The 22826-nt window shown below is 44.9% G+C and overlaps 2 protein-coding genes across 2 annotated transcripts in view; both read right to left on the bottom strand.

The window, feature by feature from the left end:
- Positions 1 to 10523: 10523 nt before the first annotated feature.
- The window catches only part of LPCAT2 (lysophosphatidylcholine acyltransferase 2), a 32505-nt gene continuing 20202 nt past the window's right edge, over positions 10524 to 22826 (bottom strand). The window contains exons 10-14 of the mRNA XM_081963471.1: positions 22118 to 22243; positions 19712 to 19865; positions 12812 to 12910; positions 12047 to 12188; positions 10524 to 10884 (exon numbers count right to left, since the gene is read on the bottom strand). Of these exons, the coding sequence (XP_081819597.1) occupies positions 10649 to 10884; positions 12047 to 12188; positions 12812 to 12910; positions 19712 to 19865; positions 22118 to 22243 (757 nt within the window). The 3' untranslated portion in view covers positions 10524 to 10648. The remainder of the gene's footprint in view (positions 10885 to 12046; positions 12189 to 12811; positions 12911 to 19711; positions 19866 to 22117; positions 22244 to 22826) is intronic.
- CAPNS2 (calpain small subunit 2) lies at positions 16978 to 19585 on the bottom strand. The gene has a single exon (XM_081963497.1). The coding sequence runs from the start codon at positions 19044 to 19046 to the stop codon at positions 18003 to 18005; it is 1044 nt and encodes a 347-aa protein (XP_081819623.1). The 5' UTR covers positions 19047 to 19585; the 3' UTR covers positions 16978 to 18002.

Here is a 22826-nt window from a genome sequence, read left to right as displayed (position 1 = left end):
TTCTGGGGCTGTGTAAAAGTATTTTTCCCTTCAGGAAGAGCAACCGAAGGACAATCGAGGAAGTGCCCAAACGGGGACAAGGAAGCAGTCCCCCATTTTTTTTTTAAAGAATAAGAAATCCAAATCAAAGGCAGAATTTTTTGTCCAAGCAACTCGAATTGTGTAAACATTCTCCAGAACTGCAGGATGGGGAGAAAATAGCAACCGGGATTTCCTTTTCAATGGGAGGTTTTTGTGCCCAATTTGATATAATCCAATTCATAATCTAGAGTTGAGGTGTGGCTTTAAACTGCCTGGAATTCATTCTGCCAGGGGGACCAAGGATGTGGGTGCGATTCCTTTCTTGCCTGGACAGAATCCGCCTTGCAGAAATTCACAAGGGTGCCTAAACGTGTCTTTCTATAATGCAGCAATTTCCCAATCTGAGCTGAAAACTGCCATTTACATGTTTTCAGTATGTACAAGTCAGAAAACAATGCAAGAACAGCACTCAAATGGCTCCAGATTCACCTGGATCAATGGGCAAGAAACAGTGAAATAACGAAGCCAACTTTACTGATCCATTTTTTTTTCCTTTTAAAAAAGTGTATTCCTGCATTCCTTAAAGTCACTGCAGTCATTAGATTTGTTTTTCTTTCTTCCCTTTTTTAATTGTCAGGTTTAAGGACAGAACACAAAGCATTTTCCCCACTAAAATTGTTCTTTAAGTCTAAAGGTTATCTGGTCCGTATCATTTTCTTTTTGCCTTACCGGACAATAACTACGATCAACACTCAAGCATCACATTCATCCAAGGCTAGCTGTAAATCTTTTCATTATACAAATATCTCTTATTTTGCTTTGGGAGTGATCAGAATGGAGTTTTGGGTTCCAGGTTTCATTTTGAAATAAACCCATCAGGAAGTCTTTAGGAAGATGCTGGATAGCCATTTGTCTGAAACGGTATAGGGTTTCCTGCCTAGACAGGGCATTGGACTAGAAGACCTCCAAGGTCCCTTCCAACTCTGCTATTGTATTGTATTGAATTTCATTTTCTTTTCCTTTCTTGTGGCTCAGTTGGGGACAGGCTGGCTAAAGTGTCTTTAGTAACACACACACACACACACACACACACACACACAAGTGTGAAATCCAGAAATGCCCAAGAAACTAAACAACTTGCATGTATGAAATTATGACCAAGGTTACCAATTTTGTTATAGAAATGTGGGCAGTCCCGCGGGCTAGGAGGGGAAAACTGTTCCTCAATTGCTCAAACCTGGGTGCAAACCCACCCAGAAACACCACATGCATTGTCTGTGGGGTTTTTCTGCCACCCACTGATCTCTTCTGCCTCTTCTTGCTGAAAACCTTCTTGATGGCACCAACAGCCAGCCAGCCAAGCTCTCAACCTCATCCCAACCTCACTTACCTGTCCTGAGGAAGCCAAAGGAGAAGTCCTTACAAAAGACTCACCTGTTAGCCTGTTCGACTATTTCAGGAGATGCTAGAGAGATAGTCCATTCCTCCTCCAGTTGGAGATGGGGAGGGAGGGGGAGGCAGAAAGCAGATGGGATGGCCGGAGTCCTGTCCGAATGGTCTTCTCCCTCCTCAGGACCAGGAAGACACTGTAGGCAAGGCACCAGAGAAGCGTTTTAAACCTCCCTCCATGATTGAATTACTGGATTGATGAAGCTTCACAGATGTCCTGCCCTGCAGCAAGGCTTCTTCCAGAGATGGTTTTCGCCTGAAGCAGCTGCTTCTCTTCTCTGCTTCTCCTAAAGGCCAGTGCATCTGATTTCCAAGGCAGGGAAAGAGGAAAAAAGAGGGAGGGGAGGAGGAAAAAAAGACCCTTGGCTTTGAAGACTTCTTGAATCCTTCCCTTGGTTTCTTTCGGTTAGGAGTGGATGATGGCTCTGCTTTGTGTTCCCCCTGAGCTCCTGGGTGGGAGAACGCAGCAGCTCTGGCAAATGTAATATCAGCTGCCCCCTCAAGGTACAAAAAAAGAAGAATAAGTCCTCAATTGGATTTGCTCCCACCCCACCCTACCCCAAAGGCAGGCTTAATCTTGAATCTGTCAGGACCACGTTGCACCTAATGGGGTTTGACAAGAGTTTCGATTGTTTGGCTTATTGGCTTATTTACATTTAGGGAAAGCAATTTAAAGAGCAACCAACTTTAACCAACTCTGGGCACTTTGTCCTAAGAAAAAAATCCAGGAGAATAAAGTAAAGTAAGTAACAGATGGTATGCATTCAGTCTGGAGTTTGGGGGGGGGGGGAGGAAGGGGGGGAAATCATAGAAAACAGGGCCAAATCATACAGGAGAAAATTTTGTGTCCAATCTGCTAGGCAACCTGGGAGAAGATCTGGGTCTTTAGTGACTTTTTCTAAGTATCTTCAGGGCAGGGCCCTTGGTTATTGTTCTTTTATTGATTGTTGTGTGCTGCTTCTTGTGAAATGAGTAGTCATATAAATGTGATGATAGATAGATAGATAGATAGATAGATAGATAGATAGATAGATAGATAGATAGATGATAGATAGATAGATAGAAGAGAAAGAAAACGGGTGGGTGAATGGATGGATGGATGGATGGTAGATAACAGATGAATTATAGATTAATGAGATTAACAGAGTTGGAAGGGAGCTTATGGGTCATCTAGTCCAACCCCCTGCTCAAGCAGGAGACCCTCAAGTGATGAAGCTCTCCCAACCTCTGAAGGCAACTTCTGTTCCATTGGATGATTGTTCTCACTTCAGAAAGTTCCTCCTTATTTCTAGGTTGAATCTCTTCCTTGGTCAGTTTCCATCCATTATTCCTTGTCCGGCCTTTGGGTGCTTTGGAAAATAAGGTTGAATCCCTTCCTCTCTGTGGCAGCCCCTCAAATATTGGAAGATGCTATCATGTGTCCCCCAGTTCTTGTCTTCACTAGACTAGCCAAGCCCAGTTCCTGCAACTGTTCATCACATGTTTTAGCCTCCAGTCCCCTAATCATCCTGGTTGCTCTTCTCTGCACTTTTTCTAGAGTCTCAACATCTTTTTTATAGATGTATCATAGGTAGATAGAAAGATAAAATGATAGAAAGATAAATAGATAGACAGACAGAAGATATGGTTAGGTAGGTAGGTAGGTAGGTAGGTGGGTGGGTGGGTGAGTGGGTGGATGGATAGATAGATGATTCACAGTGATGCCAATTATTTATGTTCCATTTACCTGCATAGAATGGAAACAAGGAACTTTTTAAAAATTTTCTAGGACTTATAACAGCTCAGGGATATCACAGTGACTCTTAGCTCTTTCTTCTTAGTGTTGCTTTCCCTCCATCTTCCCTGAGTCTTTTCACTGCCTGGGTTTGGGTCAACACTGGCGCTCAGGACCCCGGACAGCACCCTGGAGTTCTGGGGAGCTGCTAGAGTTCTTTAAAAGGGATTCAGGTTAATGTCAGGGTTCCAAGTAACACCCCCAACCAAAGAAGACTCCAAGGCTTGAGATTCCTCAAAGTTCCATTTTATTAAGATGTCATATTGGCACATCTAGGAAAACTGGAATCTGAAAGTTTCCAGGTTTTCCCCACCCAAAAGAAAGTTCAAGTCCCTGCCCAGCACCCACATGTCCATCACATGGTCCAATCAGGTGCCATCCAAAATAGCAGTCCAGTCATCTCATCACAGCTGCAGGATCAGATGACCTTGAGTTTCTGAGAAAGAATGTTATTATGGCTATATATCACCCACACTCTGTATAATCCTCCCTCCCGTTTTCCCACAGTAGAAAATGTGGCAGGCCTGAAGTCCCAAAGGTAAAAGATGGCTTCCAGGTCTGACAGTTTCAAGTTTGACCACAATTTTGGATGTGCATCATTATGATTCATCTTCAACTGCTTAGGAGGGATTGACAATTTGAGAATGCACAAAGAGTACACAATTGCAAGAGGGAAAACAGAGAGACTTTAATCTCTTGGCCAACTTTACAACTTACTTGGGTTTTCTTGGGTCGTCCTACCCCAGTGCTTCTCCTCAAGAGCGTGTGGATGATGAAATCCTTTGGAAGTCTTCACAGAAGCATCCCAAAACTCAACCACAACCATTTCCCCCAATTTGCAACATGCTCTTTTGTGTTTTGCATCGTGTTCTCTCCTTGCTCGGACGGACGAGGTTGCAACGATTGAAAATGCTTCTGTAATTTTGGATGCTCAAAGGCTGAAAGATCAAATCAAATCCCAACAGGGAAAGCGATCCAAGGAATCGTTTTAATCTAACAAGACCTGCTACATTGCTCTGCAAACATTAAATGCCAGGGGTGATAAAGTCAACTAGCTTTTGGCTAGAAAGGTAGCAGCTGTTTAAACATGGGTTCTTTCAGAGTTAGAAGAGGCTTTAAAATGAACAAGACACCCCCACCCCCTTCGTTTGACAGAAAGAGCATGTGATAAGAAATGATGTTCCCTTGGGGTGGAATTATCATTTGCGCCAAAACGAAAAGTAGTTCAAAAATAGATTTTTTTTAAAGATACTCCTTAACTCCTTTCCTTTATACATCTGGAGCAGAACAGAAATGAGATCAGTGCTAAGAGACACGGACTTCCTTGCAAGCATCTGCGGTGGGGCATGAGCTACGCCAAGAGGGTAATTTCATTGAATTTCATTGAGGGCCAGATCACGGCTGTGGTTGACCTCGAGGTCATGGCATGGCCGACTGGGCAGGCATGGCCAGCTTGATGCCACTCCCCAAACTGCGTTGTGGCCCGCCAGCAGCCAGTGGAGTTGGCAGCAGATTCGGACAGTGAGGAGATTTGGGAGGAACATGGGCCAGTCCTGGAGTCTGGGGAATGCTCTGATGAGGGCTCTGTGTCGGAGGCAGAGAGGGGGACAGGGCCGTATGCCAGTTATCAGCTGCCTTCAGAGTCAGACATCAGTGAGGCAGAGGAACAGCTGGAGCCTGTTCCCAGTGTGCGCATGCACAGAGTTGCCAACTGAAGGGAACAGCTAAAGAACAGGGATCGACTTGGGAGTAAGGCCACAGGTGGACGATGAATGGCCCCTCCCAGAGGGAATAAAAGAGGAGCCAAAGGGGAGGGAAGTTTGCAGGGGACAATTAGTTCGCTTAATTGGTTTGTGACTCTCTGAGACTCCTTGCCAAGTTTTGCAGATATCGGCCTAGCAGCTCTCCCAGCCAGATAAGGTCTGTAACTGTAAATCCTCCCTTGAAAGACTTTGCTGGATATGAATGAGCAGAATTCACAGTCAATGAATAAAAAGGGTTTTTGTCGGGATAAGGAGTTTGCTTCATGTTCTTGGGAAGCTGCTGGCATGTTTCCTCTTTGCATTGGGTAGACTGGGCCGAAGTGACATGGGTAGATGGATGGATGGATGGATAGATGATAGATGATAGATAGATAGATAGATAGATAGATAGATAGATAGATAGATAGATAGACAGATGATTCACAGTGATGCCAATTATTTATGTTCCATTTACCTGCATAGAATGGGAACAACCTGTGTTCAGCTTGGCCACAAGTGACAAGTTTTACCCTCCTCTGTCAAGGATTGTTGTAGAGACTGTTTCCTGCAAAAAAAAAATCAACAGAAGGGATCTATTAAGGCATGACATCAAGTTTTGTAAAATGGGAGAAAACGGCTGATTTTCAGCACAACCTCTTTGGCATAACTCTTCTTTCTTTAAAAAGAAGAAGTTGGTGTCATTTTGTAAGAAGATGTGCATAATGAAAAACACGACCTTGGCTGATGATGAAGCTTGTGGTGTGAGGATCTTCATATTTTGAGTCTTGGCTGAAGGACAAAGTTCTGGATGAAGGAATGGAAGAGACTCAAAAAGTTGCATAGCTGCCTTGAGTTTTCAATGGTCTATTTCATTTTTTAACGCAACAATCCACATTTTGCCAATCAATCCTTCAGCAAACCACAACTGAGATGGTTTCTCGTTTTCTCTTCCCTTGTTCCTCCTTTTTAAAGCAGGGACCGAAAAATGTTTCTCCTCCATTTTTGAAACTGTTCTTCCACTTCCTGGAAATAAAATGAGGTTGTTGTTTTTTGGCTCTTGTTATTTTTGTCGGTGGGTTGTTTGCCTTCTCTGGCTGCTCAGCTTCTTGGGGAATGCTTGTTGTTAGCCCCCCTTCATGAATTTTCAAAGAAAACTTGAGGTTTTTCAGGTCAGCCCAGGTACCAGAAAGAGCCATCTGACACTCCGCAAAGCGAGAGAGAAGTTTGCAATAGATAGATACCAGTGTTTTCCATCACTTGGAATAGAAAAACAGGAACCAAGTGATAAATTTGGTTCATCATAATCTGACATTCAGAACAAGACATTCTGGAGAAGTTTTCCCAACTTGGCAACTTTAAGATATGTGGATTTCAACTCTCACCATGCTGGGAGATGAAGTCCACACACCTTAAAAGTTGCCATGTTTTAAAAACACTGCTCTAGGGGCTTCAAGAGTAGGTACATCTATAAATAAGTCCCTTTCAGAGAAAGAGGAGGGAGAGGGGAAGGATGGATGGATGGAAGGAGGGAAGGAAGGAAGGAAGGAAGAAAGAAAGAAAGAAAGAAAGGAAGGAAGGAAGGAAGGAAGGAGAATAGAGGTGAGGAGGAACAGGATAGAGGCAGGGAGGGAGGAAAGAAGAAGGAAGGAAGGCAAGAAGGGAGGGAGGGAGGGAGGAGAATAGAGGTGAGGAGGAGCAGGATAGAGGCAGGGAGACAGGGAAGGAGGAAAGGAAGGAAGGAAGGAGAATAGAGGTGAGGAGGAACAGGATAGAGGCAGGGAGACAGGGAGGGAGGAAAGGAAGGAAGAAAGGAAGGAAGGAGAATAGGAGGAACAGGATGGCGGCAGGGAGAGAGGAAAGGGAAGGAAGGAAGGAATAGAGGTGAGGAAGGTAGGTCGGTAGGTTCTGGGGGTTTGAAAGCCTTTTGCTATTGAACAGCAAAACTCACCAATATGGAAGAATCAAGTTATTAATGCAAACTACAGAGTTGGAACAAAGTCAAGCTGAACAGGTGAAAATGGTATTGAGAGTGGACAGGAAAGCAATTTCACATTTGTGTTTCTATGGTTGTGTGCCTCTCTGATGGAATGAAGGCAACAAGATGGATGACTGATTGGACAGTGAATTCTGGATAAAAGTGAAAGGAGAGAAGTCTACCATGGAGGAAATCTCCACTTTGGCCAAGGGTCACATTCCATTGGCATCGTTCATTGGGGTCTCCATGCCAATCATGGGTGAGGATGAGGCAACAGGAGGGAAGAGGCAAAGCCAAAGGTGGATGAGATCACCTATTATTCCCTTTCCTCTTTGACATCGCCGGCTTCTGATTTTTCCATGTTCATTATTTCAGAAACAAGAGAGGCATCTTTGGCATTTCCAGCACTCCACCCTTGCTTTCAAAATTGTGTGGAAGGTGAGATGCTGCCCACCTTTAAAACTAGAGGCAGGACAAATGGTTGCATTTGTGCTGGCAAAACCCAGATGCTCTTCTCCTCAACTGTAGCCCTGCCACTTGTATCTATCTCCTGGAGAACATCAAATGCTCCAGTCTTCTCGGGTTGATTGAATTACAACCATCAAGGCTGAGAAAGAAGCTTGCAAATTCACCATCCAAGGTTGACGATGAGTAAGCCATTTGTCAACTCTGGCTCGGACCAATATTTTAATAATATTTGATTATTTCTAAGCAGACTTCTTGGCTCTCCTGGATGATTTTCTGGGGACTGAGACCAAATGAAGGGAAAACAGCAATTGGATTAAAGAGTTGAGATGCTTTATAGGATTCAGGTAGACAACTCTGTCCTTAGGGCTGATGGGGAACCAAGATACCATCCTTTTGGGAAATACCCACAGGATTGAGGAATAGTACAACCAAGCCAAATAAATCTTGGTTTATGTTAGATGAAGGTGGATGGATGATCAGAGAAAAGAGTTAGAAGGAAAAGTCATTGGAAATGTAGCTGATCTAAGAAATGGGGCATTTCAATACAACAAGGAAGAGAACTTCTACGCAGATTATATATCACATTAAGACATGGTTTGTCTCGTCTTAAGGGGTTAATTGAGGGAAGGTGGTGGCTCAGTGGCTAAGACGCTGAGCTTGTCGATCAGAAAGGTTGACAGTTTGAATCCCTAGCGCCGCCTAATGGAGTGAGCTCCTGTTACTTGTCCCAGCTTCTACCAACCTAGCAGTTTGAAAGCATGTAAAAATGCAAGTAGAAAAATAGGGACCACCTTTGGTGGGAAGGGAACAGCATTCCGTGCACCTTCAGCATTTAGTCATGCCGGCCACAGACCACGGAGACGTCTTTGGACAGCGCAGGCTCTTCGGCTTTGAAATGGAGATGAGCTCCGACCCCTAGAGTCGGGACCGACTAGCACATATGTGCGAGGAGAACCTTTACTTTTACCTTTAAGGGGATAATTAACCTGTAATGGAAGAACATAAGAACAGTCCTATAAATCAAGCAGATCTCCGAATTCTTTCAGTTTGAAGGTCGTAATAGGGCCTGAGAAATGCAATAATGGGCGAACCCCCTCTTCTTCCTGGCAGCCCCTCAGATATTAGAAGACTGCTATCATGTCACTCCAGTCATTCTTTTCACTAAACTTAGACGGACCCAATTCCTGCAACCGTTCTTCATAGGTTGCAGCCCCCAGTCCCCAACTCCCAAGCAGAGCAGAGAGTCCCAATGTTTTGCTTGCTAAGGTAAGCAAACCCAAATGCAGCACCTGGGAGGGCCGGTTGAGTTGTTGGCTTGTCTTCTTTGTCTCCGGGGAAAGTGGACATGTAGCAAAGAATCATCTTAAGATTGATTTTAAGAGATGGATTGTCTGCCCTGTACTGTATACATCTGGTTCTGGGGCCATCAAGTCCTTGATGGCTCTTAAGATGCATAGATTTTCTCTGTGAGGATCTGTCTCTGACATGGTCTTCAAGATTCCTATTGATCTCCCCACCATCATAACCACCACCACTATCTGGGAAACTAACAGTGCATGATTCTTCATTCTTGGTGCTCTCCGAGATTGTTTGTTTTCTTGCAGACATTTCATGACCCAACTAGGAAACAACATCAGTCCTAGATGGGAGGGAGGTTTGTGAGGAGGAGGAGGAGGAGGAGGAGGAGGAGGAGGAGGAGGAGGAGGAAGAGGAGGAGGAGGAGGAAGAGGATGGCTGAGGGGTCCTTGGTGTTCTCTAAGCTTGTTTTCTTGCAGTCATTTCATGACCCAACTAGGAAACAACATCAGTGCTAGATGGGAGGGAGGTTTCTGAGGAGGAAGAGGAGGAGGAGGAAGAAGAAGAAGAGGAGGATGGCCGAGGGGTCCTTAGTGCTCTCTAAGCTTGCATGTTTCTTTGGAGACATTTCATGACTCAACTAGGTAACATCATCAGTGCTACATGAGAGGGAAGTTTGTGAAGGAGGAGGAGGGGGGGCTGTGGGGTCCTTGATGCTCTCTGAGCTTGCTTGTTTTCTGGCCGTTTCATCACCCAAACTAGGTAACATCATCAGCGCAATTGCCATTGATGGCCACAAGAGGGCAATGGTGCCTCACTTCTCTTAAGCATCCAGACCCCTAGATTGCTCACCGGGGATAATTAAATCAGTTCCCTCAAGATAGACACAGGATATTTCATTCTCCATCATGACACCAGGCTAAAAAGCTTCTAGTTCAAGGATGAGAATCTTCTGGACCATGTTAATGACATCAATATCAGGATGCAACTTGCATTCGTTTAGGATGCAACTTGCATTCATTTGTGCACGTTGCAGAAAGTTACAGAAAGTTGCAGAAAGCAGGGGCTTTTACAACTCCGCCCTTGGTGGATTATTGGCTAATTGATTGTTTCTTAAATAGCTTCGGGATGATAAGTGAACCTGCCTCATGGTAATTGTGCAGAGGTTTAGACCGGTAATAGCAGACAGCCATGTGCAGCCCTCGCGAGCTCCATCTTTGGCTGGGACGGCCTCCTGCAACCCTCTTGTCAGTGAAAATGGAGTTTAAGGGGAGGCACACAAGGCCCTCGTGAGCTCCGTTTTCACCCGCGATGGCCTCCTGCAATCCTCTGCCAGTGAAAATGGAACTCAGGGGGCTCCGTTTTCTCTGGCAGAGGGACCCAAGCTGGATCTTTGCTGCTTCCAGGGTGGCCCTGCGGGGCAGATGTAAGCATCTCATGGGCCAGATCCGGCCCAGGGATCTTGAGTTTGACAGCCCTGGGCGAGACATACCTGGTTCTTTTAACCGTTCCTCACTTAGTTCATCATCCTTATTCATCATCATCCTTCCAAAGCCTAAGGGCGAAAGCTCACCAAAGTGTCGTCTTTGAATAAAACGTCTTAGTCAGAAAAGGCGTTTCTGATTTAGGGATACTGTAGCCTAGCATACACTTTTTTTCTCCTCCAATGACATCTCGGAGCAAGTGATTCTTCTGGAAACAGAACATCGCCGCAAAGGCAATAGAAGTAGCAAGAGATTTCCCCAAATTTCTTTATTGAAAAATAGTTCCCGACATACAACACATGAACGCATGCATCCCGAAAGGGATTTCTTTTGCTTTATTTGGTCTGTTTTTTTAAAAAAAAATGCCACCCAGATTTGTATTTAATAAAAGGAATCCTTCCTCAGCTTAAATTAAGGAATATATTAGGCTTTTTTACATTCAGTCTTCTTTTTTATCTGAAATATTTGAATGCTCATTTTCAGTCATCAGAGGGCAGACTTTGTTCCTTGGCGTTGTTTCAGAAGAAGATAGACAGCTTGGGGTGGTAGGGGTAGGGGTGAGTTCCCCAGAAGTGAATTCCGCCTCTGTCAACAGCTGGCAGCGTTGAAGCTCGAGATACGTTGTAAACAGCTTGGCATATTCAGGGTGCTTCTCAGCGAAATCCTTGAATTCTTCTAAAAATAAAAGAATGTGTTAAAATATTCATGACTGAGAGAGACATGTGAACAAGGTCAGCCAATTAATAGGCACAGCAACTAAGCCAGCCAATGGGAGCTTAAACTGAGTCTGTGCAGAGAATTGAAACAGAAACTTAAGCAGTCTGCTTTCTCTGAGAAGTAAACTAGCAGTTTTGTCTGCTGATATGAAACTAACCACTTGGGTTTGCCTGTAATTCTCCTGCCTTGTGTTTACTTGGAAAAATCACCTGTTGATATTGTAAATTTATTCATCTATTCTTATGTATATAAAGAAGTTAATGAATCCAGCTGAATCAGTTATCTGTCTGTGCTTTCTGGATTTGAATTTATGCAACAAATTCTGAGAGAGTGAACAAGATTATTTCAAACTTGGGGACTGGTCTGAGGTCACACTAAACCAGGAGAAGGCAACTTGTGTGTGTTAGCTAAACCAGATAGGAATCACAACCAGATGACCTAAGTCAAATTTATTGTGAGGCTACGTTGACAGAACTTTGCAAGTCTGAACTTAAAATTCTTCCCCCTCCCCATCTCCTTTACATCTCCTTTACAGGTGAAGAGACTAGGGGGGATCTCTTCTGAGAGGCTTTTGCCTTGCCAGTTATACAGCTGTGGGCTAAGCGGTTCTCTTATCTAGTTTAGTGAAAAGAAGGACCAAGGGTGACACGATAGCAATCTTCCAATATTTGAGGAGCTGTCACAAAGAAGAGGGAGTCAAACTATTCCCCAAAGCACCTGAGAGTAGGACAAGAAGCAATGGGTGGAAACTAATCAAGGAGAGAAGCAACGTAGAACTAAGGAGAAATTTCGTGACAGTGAGAACAATTAAAACAATCAGTGGAACAACTTGCCTCCTGAAGTTATAAATGCTGCAACACTGGAAGTTTTAAAGAAAGGATTGGATAACCATTTGACCAAAGTAGTGTAGGGTTTCCTGCCTGGTCAGGGGGTTAGACTAGAAGACCTCCCAGGTCCCTTCCAACTCTGCTATTGTGTTATCTGATTGTTCTCTTGGCAGTATCTCTTCATCCCATCTCCCAAGTTCTTTCCCAGATACCATTACATGACACCCCCAAATCTCCTCCCAACTGTACCCTCCTGAATCTTCATTTCCTTCAATCCCACTTGGCTACTTTACCATAGGAGAGCTTGTTAGATTTGTCAGCATCAATCTCCTTGAAGAGGTTTGAAACGTCAAGGTCAGGAAGCCCAAGCGATGAACGGATAATGAGGGCAAATTCGTCTTCTGTGATGCTGCCATCTTCATCAATGTCGAAAAGCTGAAAGCAAAGCGAGACACCTCCAAATCAAGCTGAGATAAGGTTCATGTTGATAAATATTCCTCGGAAAAACTGTTTGCTAAGCCTTGCTGACTGTGAATGAAAGGAATTCACAGTCGTGTAGATAAAAGGGGTTTTCCCGGGACTAAGACTCCGTTTCTTTCTTTCTAAGGAAGCCTGGCTCAGAACAGAAACAGTACAGAACCGTCCAATTTCTAGGATTCTTCTTGAGGATCCGAGATGGAGAAAAAAGACAGACCACCCATAGGAGAAAGGAAATATATAAATATGTGGCCCACAATTTTGTGAAGCTTTCACATAACGGGCTCTTGATCACACAAGTTTAGACTTGTTAGTCTAAAAGGATGCTATAGTCCCCTTTAGAGTGCTGTAAACCAAGGGGTCTCCAAACTTGGCAACTTTAAGACTTGTGGACAAGACTAAAAAGTTGCCAAGTTTGGAGACCAGATCCCTGTTTATAGATGAACAAGGTTGTCCTCACATCCACTGTTTTCCAGGGGTTGATGTGACTGGCGGCAGGGCTCTGCACAGAGATATCCCCCTACCTGTCATTGCAGATCCATGCTCCAGCACACCTGGAGTCCTCAGTGAAGAGGATTTACCTGAAATGCCATCTGGATCGTCTGCTCCGTGTTGGCAGGATTACACAGGACTGACAAACCAATCACATATTCTCGGAAGTCTATGGTCCCGTCACGGTTCTGAAGGAAACACAAGACAATCACAGACGTTGTTGAATTTGCTCAGTGATGCTGACATGTCCCTTTCCCTCATCCATTCAGATTAACAGATGAGTTGGATGGGACCTTGCAGGGCATCTAGTCCAACCCCCTGCCCAAGCAGGAGACCCTACATCTGCCTCTACCTAGGATTGAACTCACAACCTCCTGATTGTGAGGCGAGAGCGCCACCCCTAGGCCACAGCAGCTTCATTCGGTTGATGTCCTTCAAAACAACCATGCCATCAAGAAACCAATCCTTTGCATTCAACATACCCAATTCCAGCCCCCGTCCTTCTTATGTCTTAGCCTCCAGTCCCCTGAAAATAACGGTGATGATGAAAATAACAACAGCAACAACCACCACGCAGTGAGAAATGATCCTTGGCAAGATCCCCAAAAGTCTGAATCAGATTTTATAAGATCCTTGAAGGAGACATCAACATTTGCAGAGTTATGCACCGCAGGGTGGCGCCCTTTAAAAAAATCTTTCTGGCTTGGCATTCCTGCCGAAATAATTGCACCCTCTTTCAGTCTGCCAGCTGCAGCAAAGAAAGAGTTAAACCTACAGACTCGCAGGCCAGCCTTAGGGTGATGATTACATTCCTGGTTTCAAAGGAGAATGGAATGCAACCCACAATGGGAGCAGCCCTTGAAAAACTTCTATTTTCCTTCTCCAATGCAAGAAGAATGACTTCTGCTGGGGGGGGGGGAATGGAGCAAAGAAAAAAATGTCTTTGCTTTAACAAAAATAAAGTTTTGTTAACTTTTCCAGCAACGTAAGCCTGGACATTTGTTCGATCCAGTTCCTTTTCTGAACTGAACCACTGAAATGTAAACTAAAACACGAACCTGAATCACACTTGTGAAGTTACAGGCAGTTTTGAAAGTACCTGGGCTGGTAAGGCTAGTCCAGGGGTCCCCAATCTTTCAAACCTCAGGGACCACTAAATTCATAATTTTAAATCCCACGGACCACTAATATGATCTGCCTGATGACCGGCTGGGTGGGCATGGCTAGGTGGCCATATGACGGGGTTGGCGTGTCCAACTCAATGTCACTATGTTGAGGGGCGCCTTGCTGGGCTCTACTCGCCCCTCCCCTCCCAACCACTCCTCGCCTACCTGCCCGAGCTCCTTAGGGCCCCAAGAGGAAGCAGTCATTGGAGCTAAGCAGCCACCTGGAGAAAGAGTTGGCAAAACAGCTCAGTTCAAATTGGATCTGACCAAGAAGGAGGCTGAGCAGAAGCACCTCACTGAGGACTACGAGCATAGGCTTTTCAAGCAGAGGGAAGACCTGCAGGAGTGAAAGGCCAGGTACCAGAGCCTGGAGGCCCAGTGGGCTGAGTTGGTCAGCCAGTTCCAGGCCATGATACAGTCCCACTGGAACGAGGCCCTCCAGCTCTTCACCACCAGTGGCCCTTCCCTCCAGCCTTCCCCCAAAGCCCTGCACCAGGAGGCTGAAGCAGGGTTAGGGTTAGGGTCAGAATTTCTGACCCCCACAAAAAGACCCCGAAGGGGGAGACTCTCTGCAGCAACACAAGCATTCATTGCACTTATCCATCCCAGGGGACGTAGTTTGAGAACCCCTGATTTAGTGCACTATAAAAAATGCAAATAATTTTTCTGCAAACCACCAAAATTTTCTCACAGGCCACCAGTTGATGACTGCTGGACTAGAACACTCTCCCAAATTCAAAGCTCTTTGGGACATCTGTCTGAAGCCCCCCTCCTACAATTTTAATTGACCCCCCTCCAGCAGAGTTTATAGCCACCAGGAAACCTCTGCTTCTCTCTTCCCCCTCCAAATCAAGAACGTTTCGTTTGGAAGAGATGCAAAAACCTGGTGGGAAAACGAACACAGAGGTCCCCATGCCTCTCTAGAAGGGGAAAAGGGGTCACTCTTTAGGGTGCTAAAATGAGCATCCATAATGTTTCTTTTTAGAGAGATCTCCAGGGAAGTCCATGGGTTTTGACCTCCCTTGATTTGCGAGGGCAAATTCTCGACTTTCCTTTGGAAAGGAAGCGGCTGGGTTCAGGATTGCCGTCCGCCAACTTTCTCTGCTCCACGTGACATTCCTGCCTCTTGGAAGCTTGCCTGGAAAGGGGAGGGAAGGGAAGGGAAGGGAAGTGCTGGACTTTCGCTGCGCACATTTGCCAGCGATGCTTATTTTGACCTGCAAAGATCAGCAGCCGTTCTTGTGATATAGCAGACAGCAGCACCTGGCTGATCACAGTTGATCCCAACCCACCAAGGCAAAGTCAGCCCATGTTATTACTTGGAAAGGTAGCCTCAGAACTGCAAGCGAGAGCAGTTAGGCTTTACAACATCTTAGCCCCAAAGCAGAGGGAGGATCCTTGGATGTGTTGCCAAGAAACCAGCCCATCAAATGATCAAGAGAAGTGCTCGACTCTCAAGGGAGCCCCTGTTTTCCTTTCAAAGGAATATGCAGGAGAGAGAGACACAGACACACACAGAGAGAGAAGAGAGGCAGAGAGAGAGCAAAAGATCAAGAGAGAGAAAGAGAAGAGAGAGATAAGACAGCAAAAGACTGAAAGAGAGAAGAGAGACTGAGAGAAAAAGATTGAGAGAGACAGAAAAAACAGCAAAAGACAGCTAGAGAGAGAGAGAAGAGAGAGAGGGCAAAAGATTGAGAGAGAAGAGGGTGATAGATTGATAGAGAGAAGAGAGAGAAGAGTGAGAGTGGAGACACAGAGAGAGAGAGAGACAGACAGAGAGAACAAAAATGTATACACATGTCTATACTTAAAGCAGGGATGAACAATTAAAAACAATAGTATTTGAATGCAGTACCCCACCTCTTCAGAAAGGCCTGCACTGGAAACTTGGCAAAGAAACAAAATTAAACTTATTCCTTGTCTAAAGCAGCCCTCTAAATAATGCAAGTACATTTGCAGCAAAATCATTGGGTGAATCTTTTATCTCCTTGTTTGGTTGCACCACCCTTATAACATGTTCCCTCTTTCTTTCTTTTTTCTTTTTCTTTTAAAAGGAGGTGGAATTATCCTGAGAAACACAGATGGTTCAAACCAACATAAGGCCCAACATCAGATCAAGCATTTAACATAGTAACAATGATCAGATAGAACCCAAACAACTTCAAATGGATGGATGGATGGATAAATAGATAAATGGATGGATGGATAGATGAATGGATGAATGGAAGGATGGATACATGGATGAATGGATGGATAGATAGATGAATGGATGGATGGATGGATGACTTCAATGGCCAGAGAGAATGACATGATGCTATGGAGAACCAGGAGGAGAGATTTTTAAAAATAATAATAATCCTGAGTATTCAGAATCTTACCAAGATCTGCAGCTGCAGGACCTGGCTGTCCACAATCTAAAAAGGTGCCCAGTTGGGCTCCTCAGCTAAAACAAGGAACTTTTCTGAAATAGTAAATTATCCTCGGAGACTTTTGGCCAAGGAAAGGCACAGCTGTCACGGAGCAAGCAATGAGAATATGCCCTCTTCCTCTGAGCTGGTTTGGAGATGCTGGTTCTCATTTTATCTCAACTTGAGTTTGTCCAACTAGGGTTGAGTCAAGAAGGCAGGTTCACACAAAACACTCAACCACCACGGGAAAAGCCCCATACCAAGTCAGCACAATGGCATAGATGTGAGTCACAGGGCCCGTCAAAATCAGTGAAAAGGAACAAACAAAGCACATTTTGAGATGTCTACAGGATTTACTCAGGGCAGAGTTAGGATCTGTGTCAGAAGGAGGTAGAAATGTCCTCTTTGGCCCTGTTCAGGTCACCACAAGGACAACCACATATAAAACATTTTTTTCCAGGTCAAAAACAAATAACCAAGTTTAATCTAGGGTTGAAGTCATTTCTCCACCTGCCACAAATGCTCACAGCTTAAGATGGTCAAGAGTTTTTATGTCAACCCACACCTATAAAGCAGGATTCCTTTGGGAAAAAAGAAAGGTCTAATAAAGCAAAGTATATATTACTCCCTGCCACTTTAAGCCACACAGCTACGAAACGATCAAACAAACAATCCACAGCATTCTCTTTTTGCTATCATCCAAGTTTATTTTCTCTTCTTTACAACTGAGTGAGATTTACAACGGACAAGTCAGAAAAGATCTAAGTTTGCCATGATTCCTTCCTTCAACAAATCAGCACTCAGCAAAGAAACCCAGAAAATCCTAATCCAGAAATTCTGGTTGCGTTTACACTATGTGTTGTTTTCCAACTCTCCCAGAGGGCTATGTCCATCACCCCCAAGTGTCCATTATGGACTACAATGGACACACAGATATACGGAATCTAGAGGGCAACGGGTTGGGAGAGCCTAATCTTATTCCTTCGAAAATGAATTTAGGATCCCGAGCGCCCATCCATGATCAGAGGACAATGGAGCTCCATGCATAACCGAGATCCCAGCTGATCTTCAACTATAGACACCTCTGCAAATTAAAATCGGTCTCAGACTTTTGAGAAGCACAAAAAGGACTACCCTTACCCAGACCAGGGATTATCCAAGGCTTAAAAATCCCTGAATATCAATTTAGGAGGAGAAGAGAAGAACAATATTGGAAACGAAATAAGGAAAGGAGATCAAAACACTCTTTCCTAAAGCAGAGAGGGGAAGGATTTGGAGTAACGATAACAACAGTTGCTTCGTTTTGCACAACGTAGGCATTAACCTAAGGAGATGCATAAGATATCTTTTATTTTGCAACAAAAGACTGGGTTTTCCCTCCCAGTTGCCCCACAGGTTCCCAGGCACTTCCAACATGGCTAATATGAGCTTGCAACCTTAATATTATTGCAGTATTCAGGCACAGCTGCAAACAACAATCCAAAACATAAGCAATAAGCAAATGTTCCTTAAAAAATATATGCATTGGCTAATCTCAATAAACCCAGAGGTGCTATCAGCCAAAAAGCACTCACTGTAAACAGGAAGGTTTAATTGCTTGGCAGGAGCCATTTTACATCTAGCCCTCCTCCCTCAACCCCCCCCATAAATGGTACAGTCCAAGGTGGAGCAAACCACTGCTTTGTCTTCCCACCCCTTTGTTTGTTTTAAGAGTACATGGTGAGCTGCAACCACTCTTCCATGTTCATCTGGACTTTCCCATCCCCACTTCGGTCCAGGGATTTGAAGGCCCGGAACATTCCATCCAGACGGACCAAGCAGCTGATGAAGTTGTTGAAATCCATGCTGCCGTCTTCGTCGGCGTAGCGGCGGATCATCAGGGCATAGAGTTGCTCATGGAGGTTAAACCCGGCGGCCTTGAAAGCGTCGGGCAGGTTCCCCATCTCAATTCTCCCTGCTGGGCCAGCGTACTCTTTGAAGGAGCACTGCCACTTCTTGATGTTGTTCCAGAGATACCTGAACTGGTAGAAGTCCAGCTTGCCAGTGGCGTCGCTGTCCATGACGGCCACCATGCTTCGGCAAGTGTCCAGGCTGAAGCCTTCAGATTGCAGGTCCTGATGGCGGGACATCACCTTGTTGAGGATGTTCATCAGCTCGGTGGCGGAGACTTCCATGTCATCGCCCGCCAGTTGGGTGAAGAGCCGTCGGAACTGACGAAGTTCCTCGCTTTCGTTGGCTTCCACATTGGCAAAATGGCTGCGAGGAGCTGGTGGGGGCTCTGGTTTGTACTGGGCTGCGGCTTCACTGATGATGTTCACAAGACCTCCGAGAAGACCCATAACGTTGACCCCTTTGCCACCACCGCTGCCGCCACCACCACTTGTTCCTCCTCCTCCACCACCACTGCCGCCTCCTCCTCCTCCTGACAGGAGTCCACCGAGGCCTTGTATGAGGGCACCTCCAGTACCTCCACCTCCTCCTCCTGTCAAGTTCTTCAGGAAGGCTCCAGCACCACCTCCTCCTCCTCCTCCTCCTCCACCACCACCACCACCTCCTCCTCCTCCGGTCAAGTTCCTCAAGAAGGCTCCAGCACCACCACCTCCTCCTCCTCCTCCACTACCACCACCTCCTCCTCCGGTCAAGTTCTTCAGGAAGGCTCCAGCACCTCCTCCTCCACCACCACCTCCTCCACCTCCACCACCACCACCTCCACCGGTGGCTGCATCTAGCAAAGCTTGAGCAAGGAACATGGTGGAGAATCCAACCAGAACCTGCAGCGTCTTTCAGAAGCTCCGAGTGTGTGTGTGTGTGTGTGAAGAGAGGAGAGGAGAGAGCTGGGCGTGTTCTACAAGAACAGATTCTGCTGCCAATGGAAATCGCAATCCCTCATGTCCGCACACGTCATGTTTTCCACCGCTGGAATCTATTGTGGGAGCGGGGAGCCTCGCCCAAGGCCAGCGAGGGTGGAATTTTCCTTCTGCAAACTTGGAAGGGGGAAGACTTTTCAAGCAACCCTCCCTCTTAAATCTTTTCTCTGGTTTGTTTGCTCTTCTACGAATCCTAGAAGCCACCCCCAGCTCAATACTGCAGAACGTCTCATAGGTTTTATATTACATATTACAATCATCTTTTCTTTATGCACATGTACAAGATCTCTCTCTCTCCCTCTGTGTGCCTCTCTGTCTGTCTCTGTCTCTCTGACTCTGTGTGTGTGTGTGTGTGTGTGTGTGTGCCTGTCTCTCTCTCTCTCTCTCTCTCTCTCTGTGTGTGTCTCTGTCTGTCTCTCTCTTTCTGTCTGTCTGTCTCTCTCTCTTTTTTCTCTTTCTCTCTCTCTCTCTGTGTCACGAGCTTCATTTCTGCAAACACTACAATGCTTGTTTATTTTGCTCTTTGGAGGAGCAGACACCACACTTACTCTGTCGAAGAGCGTAAACAGCTCTTGCAAGACATCTGAGACGGGCAGCTTCAGATAGTTAGCAAACTCTTCGATCCCGATCCGGCCGCCTTTGGATGTGTTGGCGATCCTTGCAAATTGATCCAGCTGCTCTCGGATGCTGTCCCATTTGAGGCTGTCCAAACGGAGGGAGGGGAGGGGAGGGGAGAAAGAGAAGTGGGTGACATGAAGCGGCCTCCACTTTTCAAGGGGGAAACTCAAGCCTGGAAGCCAGAATAGTTAACTAAGAGGGAAGCAATTCACATTTACGAGGTGGATAAACAGCCCTTTAAATAGCAATTGGACCTCTTTATGGGATACGTGCATAAAATGGAGAAAGATGGTTTAAAAAGATGTTTCTATCCAGATATATATGATGCTTGGACAAATTTGTGCAATTATGCAATTCAGCCCTTTTGCAATTATTGTGCCTGAAAACTCCACTCAGTGTTGCCAAATCCATATCTTATTGGATCTTTAAATATTTAAGGTTTTCTTTCTTTATCTATCTATCTATCTCTTTCTCTTTCCTTCCTTCCCTTTCTTCTTTCTTTCTTTCTTTCTTTCTTTCTTTCTTTCTTTCTTTCTTTCTTTCTTCTTTCTTTCTTTCTCTCCTTCCTTCTCTTTTCCTTTCTTTCTTTCTCTCTCTTTTCTTTCTTTCTTTCTTTCTTTCTTTCTTTCTTTCTTTCTTTCCTTTCTTTCAATAGGAATCTGGCCTTCTGAAAACCAAAGTGTTGATCTTCAGCCCATCCTGGTCTCTACCTATACCCCAGAAATTCAGAAATCTACCTATACCCCCGAGAAGTCCTTCTCGCATTTCTTTCTATTGAAAGAAACTAAAAAGGACACTGGACCAAAAAGCAAAGATAAGGCAGGCCACTTCAGTCCAAAACTTTGCATCTACTTGTTCCAGGGGAGAAAAAGACATAAATGTGGTGTCAAGAAATTTCCTTGTGGACACAAGCATCCACCACGTTTCTGGGAAAGGGGCAATATATCTCAACCCTCCCGCTGGAAGCTCTTTGATAGATCACTGAAGTTGCCCACAAAACTCTCTAAGAGATCCAACTGAGCCCTCCTGGGAGTTTTCTCCCAACCCTGCTAAGGTTTCATGTCAGCTGCAATGTCACCGATTTCTATTTATATCCAGAGAAAGTTCAACCGATGAAGAGCAGATTCTAGTAACCAAATCCCAGGCTTGTAAGATCCATGATTATCACCTTTTCCCTGGATCCCTCCAGCTCTCTGACTCAGCAGAAAAATCCTAAGGCAACTGCAAGGAACATCCAGTTCTATTCCTCCAGATATATTATAGAGTATAGAATAACAGAGTTGGAAGGGACCTTGGAGATCTTCTAGTCCAACCCTCTGCTAAGGCAGGAAACCCTACACCACTTCAGACAAATGGTTATCCAACATCTTCTTTAAAAACTTCCAGTGTTGGGGCATTCACAAGTTCTGGAGGCAACTTCTGTTCCGCTGATTAATTCTTCTAGCTGATAGGAAATAGTTTCTGGACTTGTCTCAGGAAATTATTTATTTACATTCCCACTTTTATTATTTTTATAAATAACTCGACATACCTCATACAGATAGTCCTCGACTTACAACAGTCCATTTAGTGACTGTTCAAAGTTACACTGAAAAAGGTGACCTCTGACTGTTTCCCACACTTATGACAGTTTCAGTGATCCCCTTTTGCAACCTTCTGGCAAGCAAAGTCAATGGGGAAGCCAGATTCATTGAACAACCATGCTGCTAACTTGTCAATTGCAGTGGTTCACTTAACAACTGCGGCAAGAAAAGTCGTAAATGGGGCAAAACTGACTTAACAAACGTCTCACTTAGCCATATAAATTTTGGGCTCAATTGTGGGAGTAACTTGAGGGCTTCCTGTATTCTTCTTCCTCCTTCTTCTTCCTATTTTTTAATTCCTCCTATTTTTTTATTTTTAGTTTATTCTTAGGGACGCAGTGGCTCAGTGGCTAAGATGCTAAGCTTGTCGATCAGAAAGGTTGGCAGTTCGGCGGTTCGAATCCCTAGTGCCGTGTAACGGAGTGAGCTCCCGTTCCTTGCCCCAGCTTCTGCAAACATAGCAGTTCGAAAGCACGTAAAAAATGCAAGTAGAAAAATAGGGACCACCTTTGGTGGGAAGGTAACAGCGTTCCTTGCGCCTTTGATGTTGAGTCATGCTGGCCACATGACCACAGAGAAATCTTCAGACAGCGCTGGCTCTTCGGCTTTGAAATGGAGGTGAGCACCGCCCCCTAGAGTCATGAATGACTAGCGCATATGTTCAAGGGGAACTTTACCTATTTTATTCTTATTTTTTATTCCTCCTCTTTTTCCCATGACAACCACCCTGTGAAATGGAGTTGGCCTACTTACTTCAACTTCTTGCTGATTTTTGTGAATTCGACCAAGCCAGCTTCCATGGGGAGAGTTAACTGCCCAGCCGAAATCATGAGCCGACAATCTTCGTAAGTGTGATCTGTGACTGGCACATCCAAAACGCTGTGATTGAAAGAAAACAAAATCCTCAAAATCCGTTCAGCGCTAAACTTAAAGCCGCTGCCCAAAAGCCACAATCAAGTGGACTAAGGCAGGTGGCACCTGCAGACCTTCCCCAAAAGCCAAAGAAAAAAGCATATTTAATCAGGAGAATATAAACATCAAAAAGATTAGTTGGGAGAAAGACAGAGGACGTCATTACTTTGGTCTTTGCAAGAAATTTCTTGCCTCCTAAGGCTATAAAAGTAATTCTTTTGGATGAGGAGGAATCCAGAAAAAGTATTCATCGAGGAAGGAAGGCAGGGAAGGAGGGAGGGAAGGAAAGGAAAAGAAAAAGAGAAACAGAAGGAAGGAAGGAGGGAGGGAGGGACGAAGGAAGGAAGGAAAGGAAAAGAAAATGAGAAACAGAAAGAAGGAAGGGGGAGGGAGGGATGAAGGAAGGAAGGAAGGAAAGAAGGAAGGAAGAAAGGGAAGGAAAATGAGAAGCAGAAGGAAGGAAGGAGGGAGGGAGGGAGGGACGAAGGAAGGAAAGAAGGAAGGATCTGTATTAAAAAATAAAATAGAAATAAAATCTTTCCACCAGCCT

This window comes from Natrix helvetica (assembly GCF_964273705.1).
Source record: "Natrix helvetica genome assembly, chromosome: 10".
NCBI classification, from domain to species: domain Eukaryota; kingdom Metazoa; phylum Chordata; class Lepidosauria; order Squamata; family Natricidae; genus Natrix; species Natrix helvetica.
The sequence above is the reverse complement of the archived record's forward strand: the minus strand, read 5'-3'. Positions and strand labels throughout refer to the sequence as shown.

Excerpts from the sequence above, each read along its gene's own strand:
- CAPNS2 (XM_081963497.1), bottom strand. The coding sequence starts at position 19,046 with ATGTTCCTTGCTCAAGCTTTGCTAGATGCAGCCACCGGTGGAGGTGGT.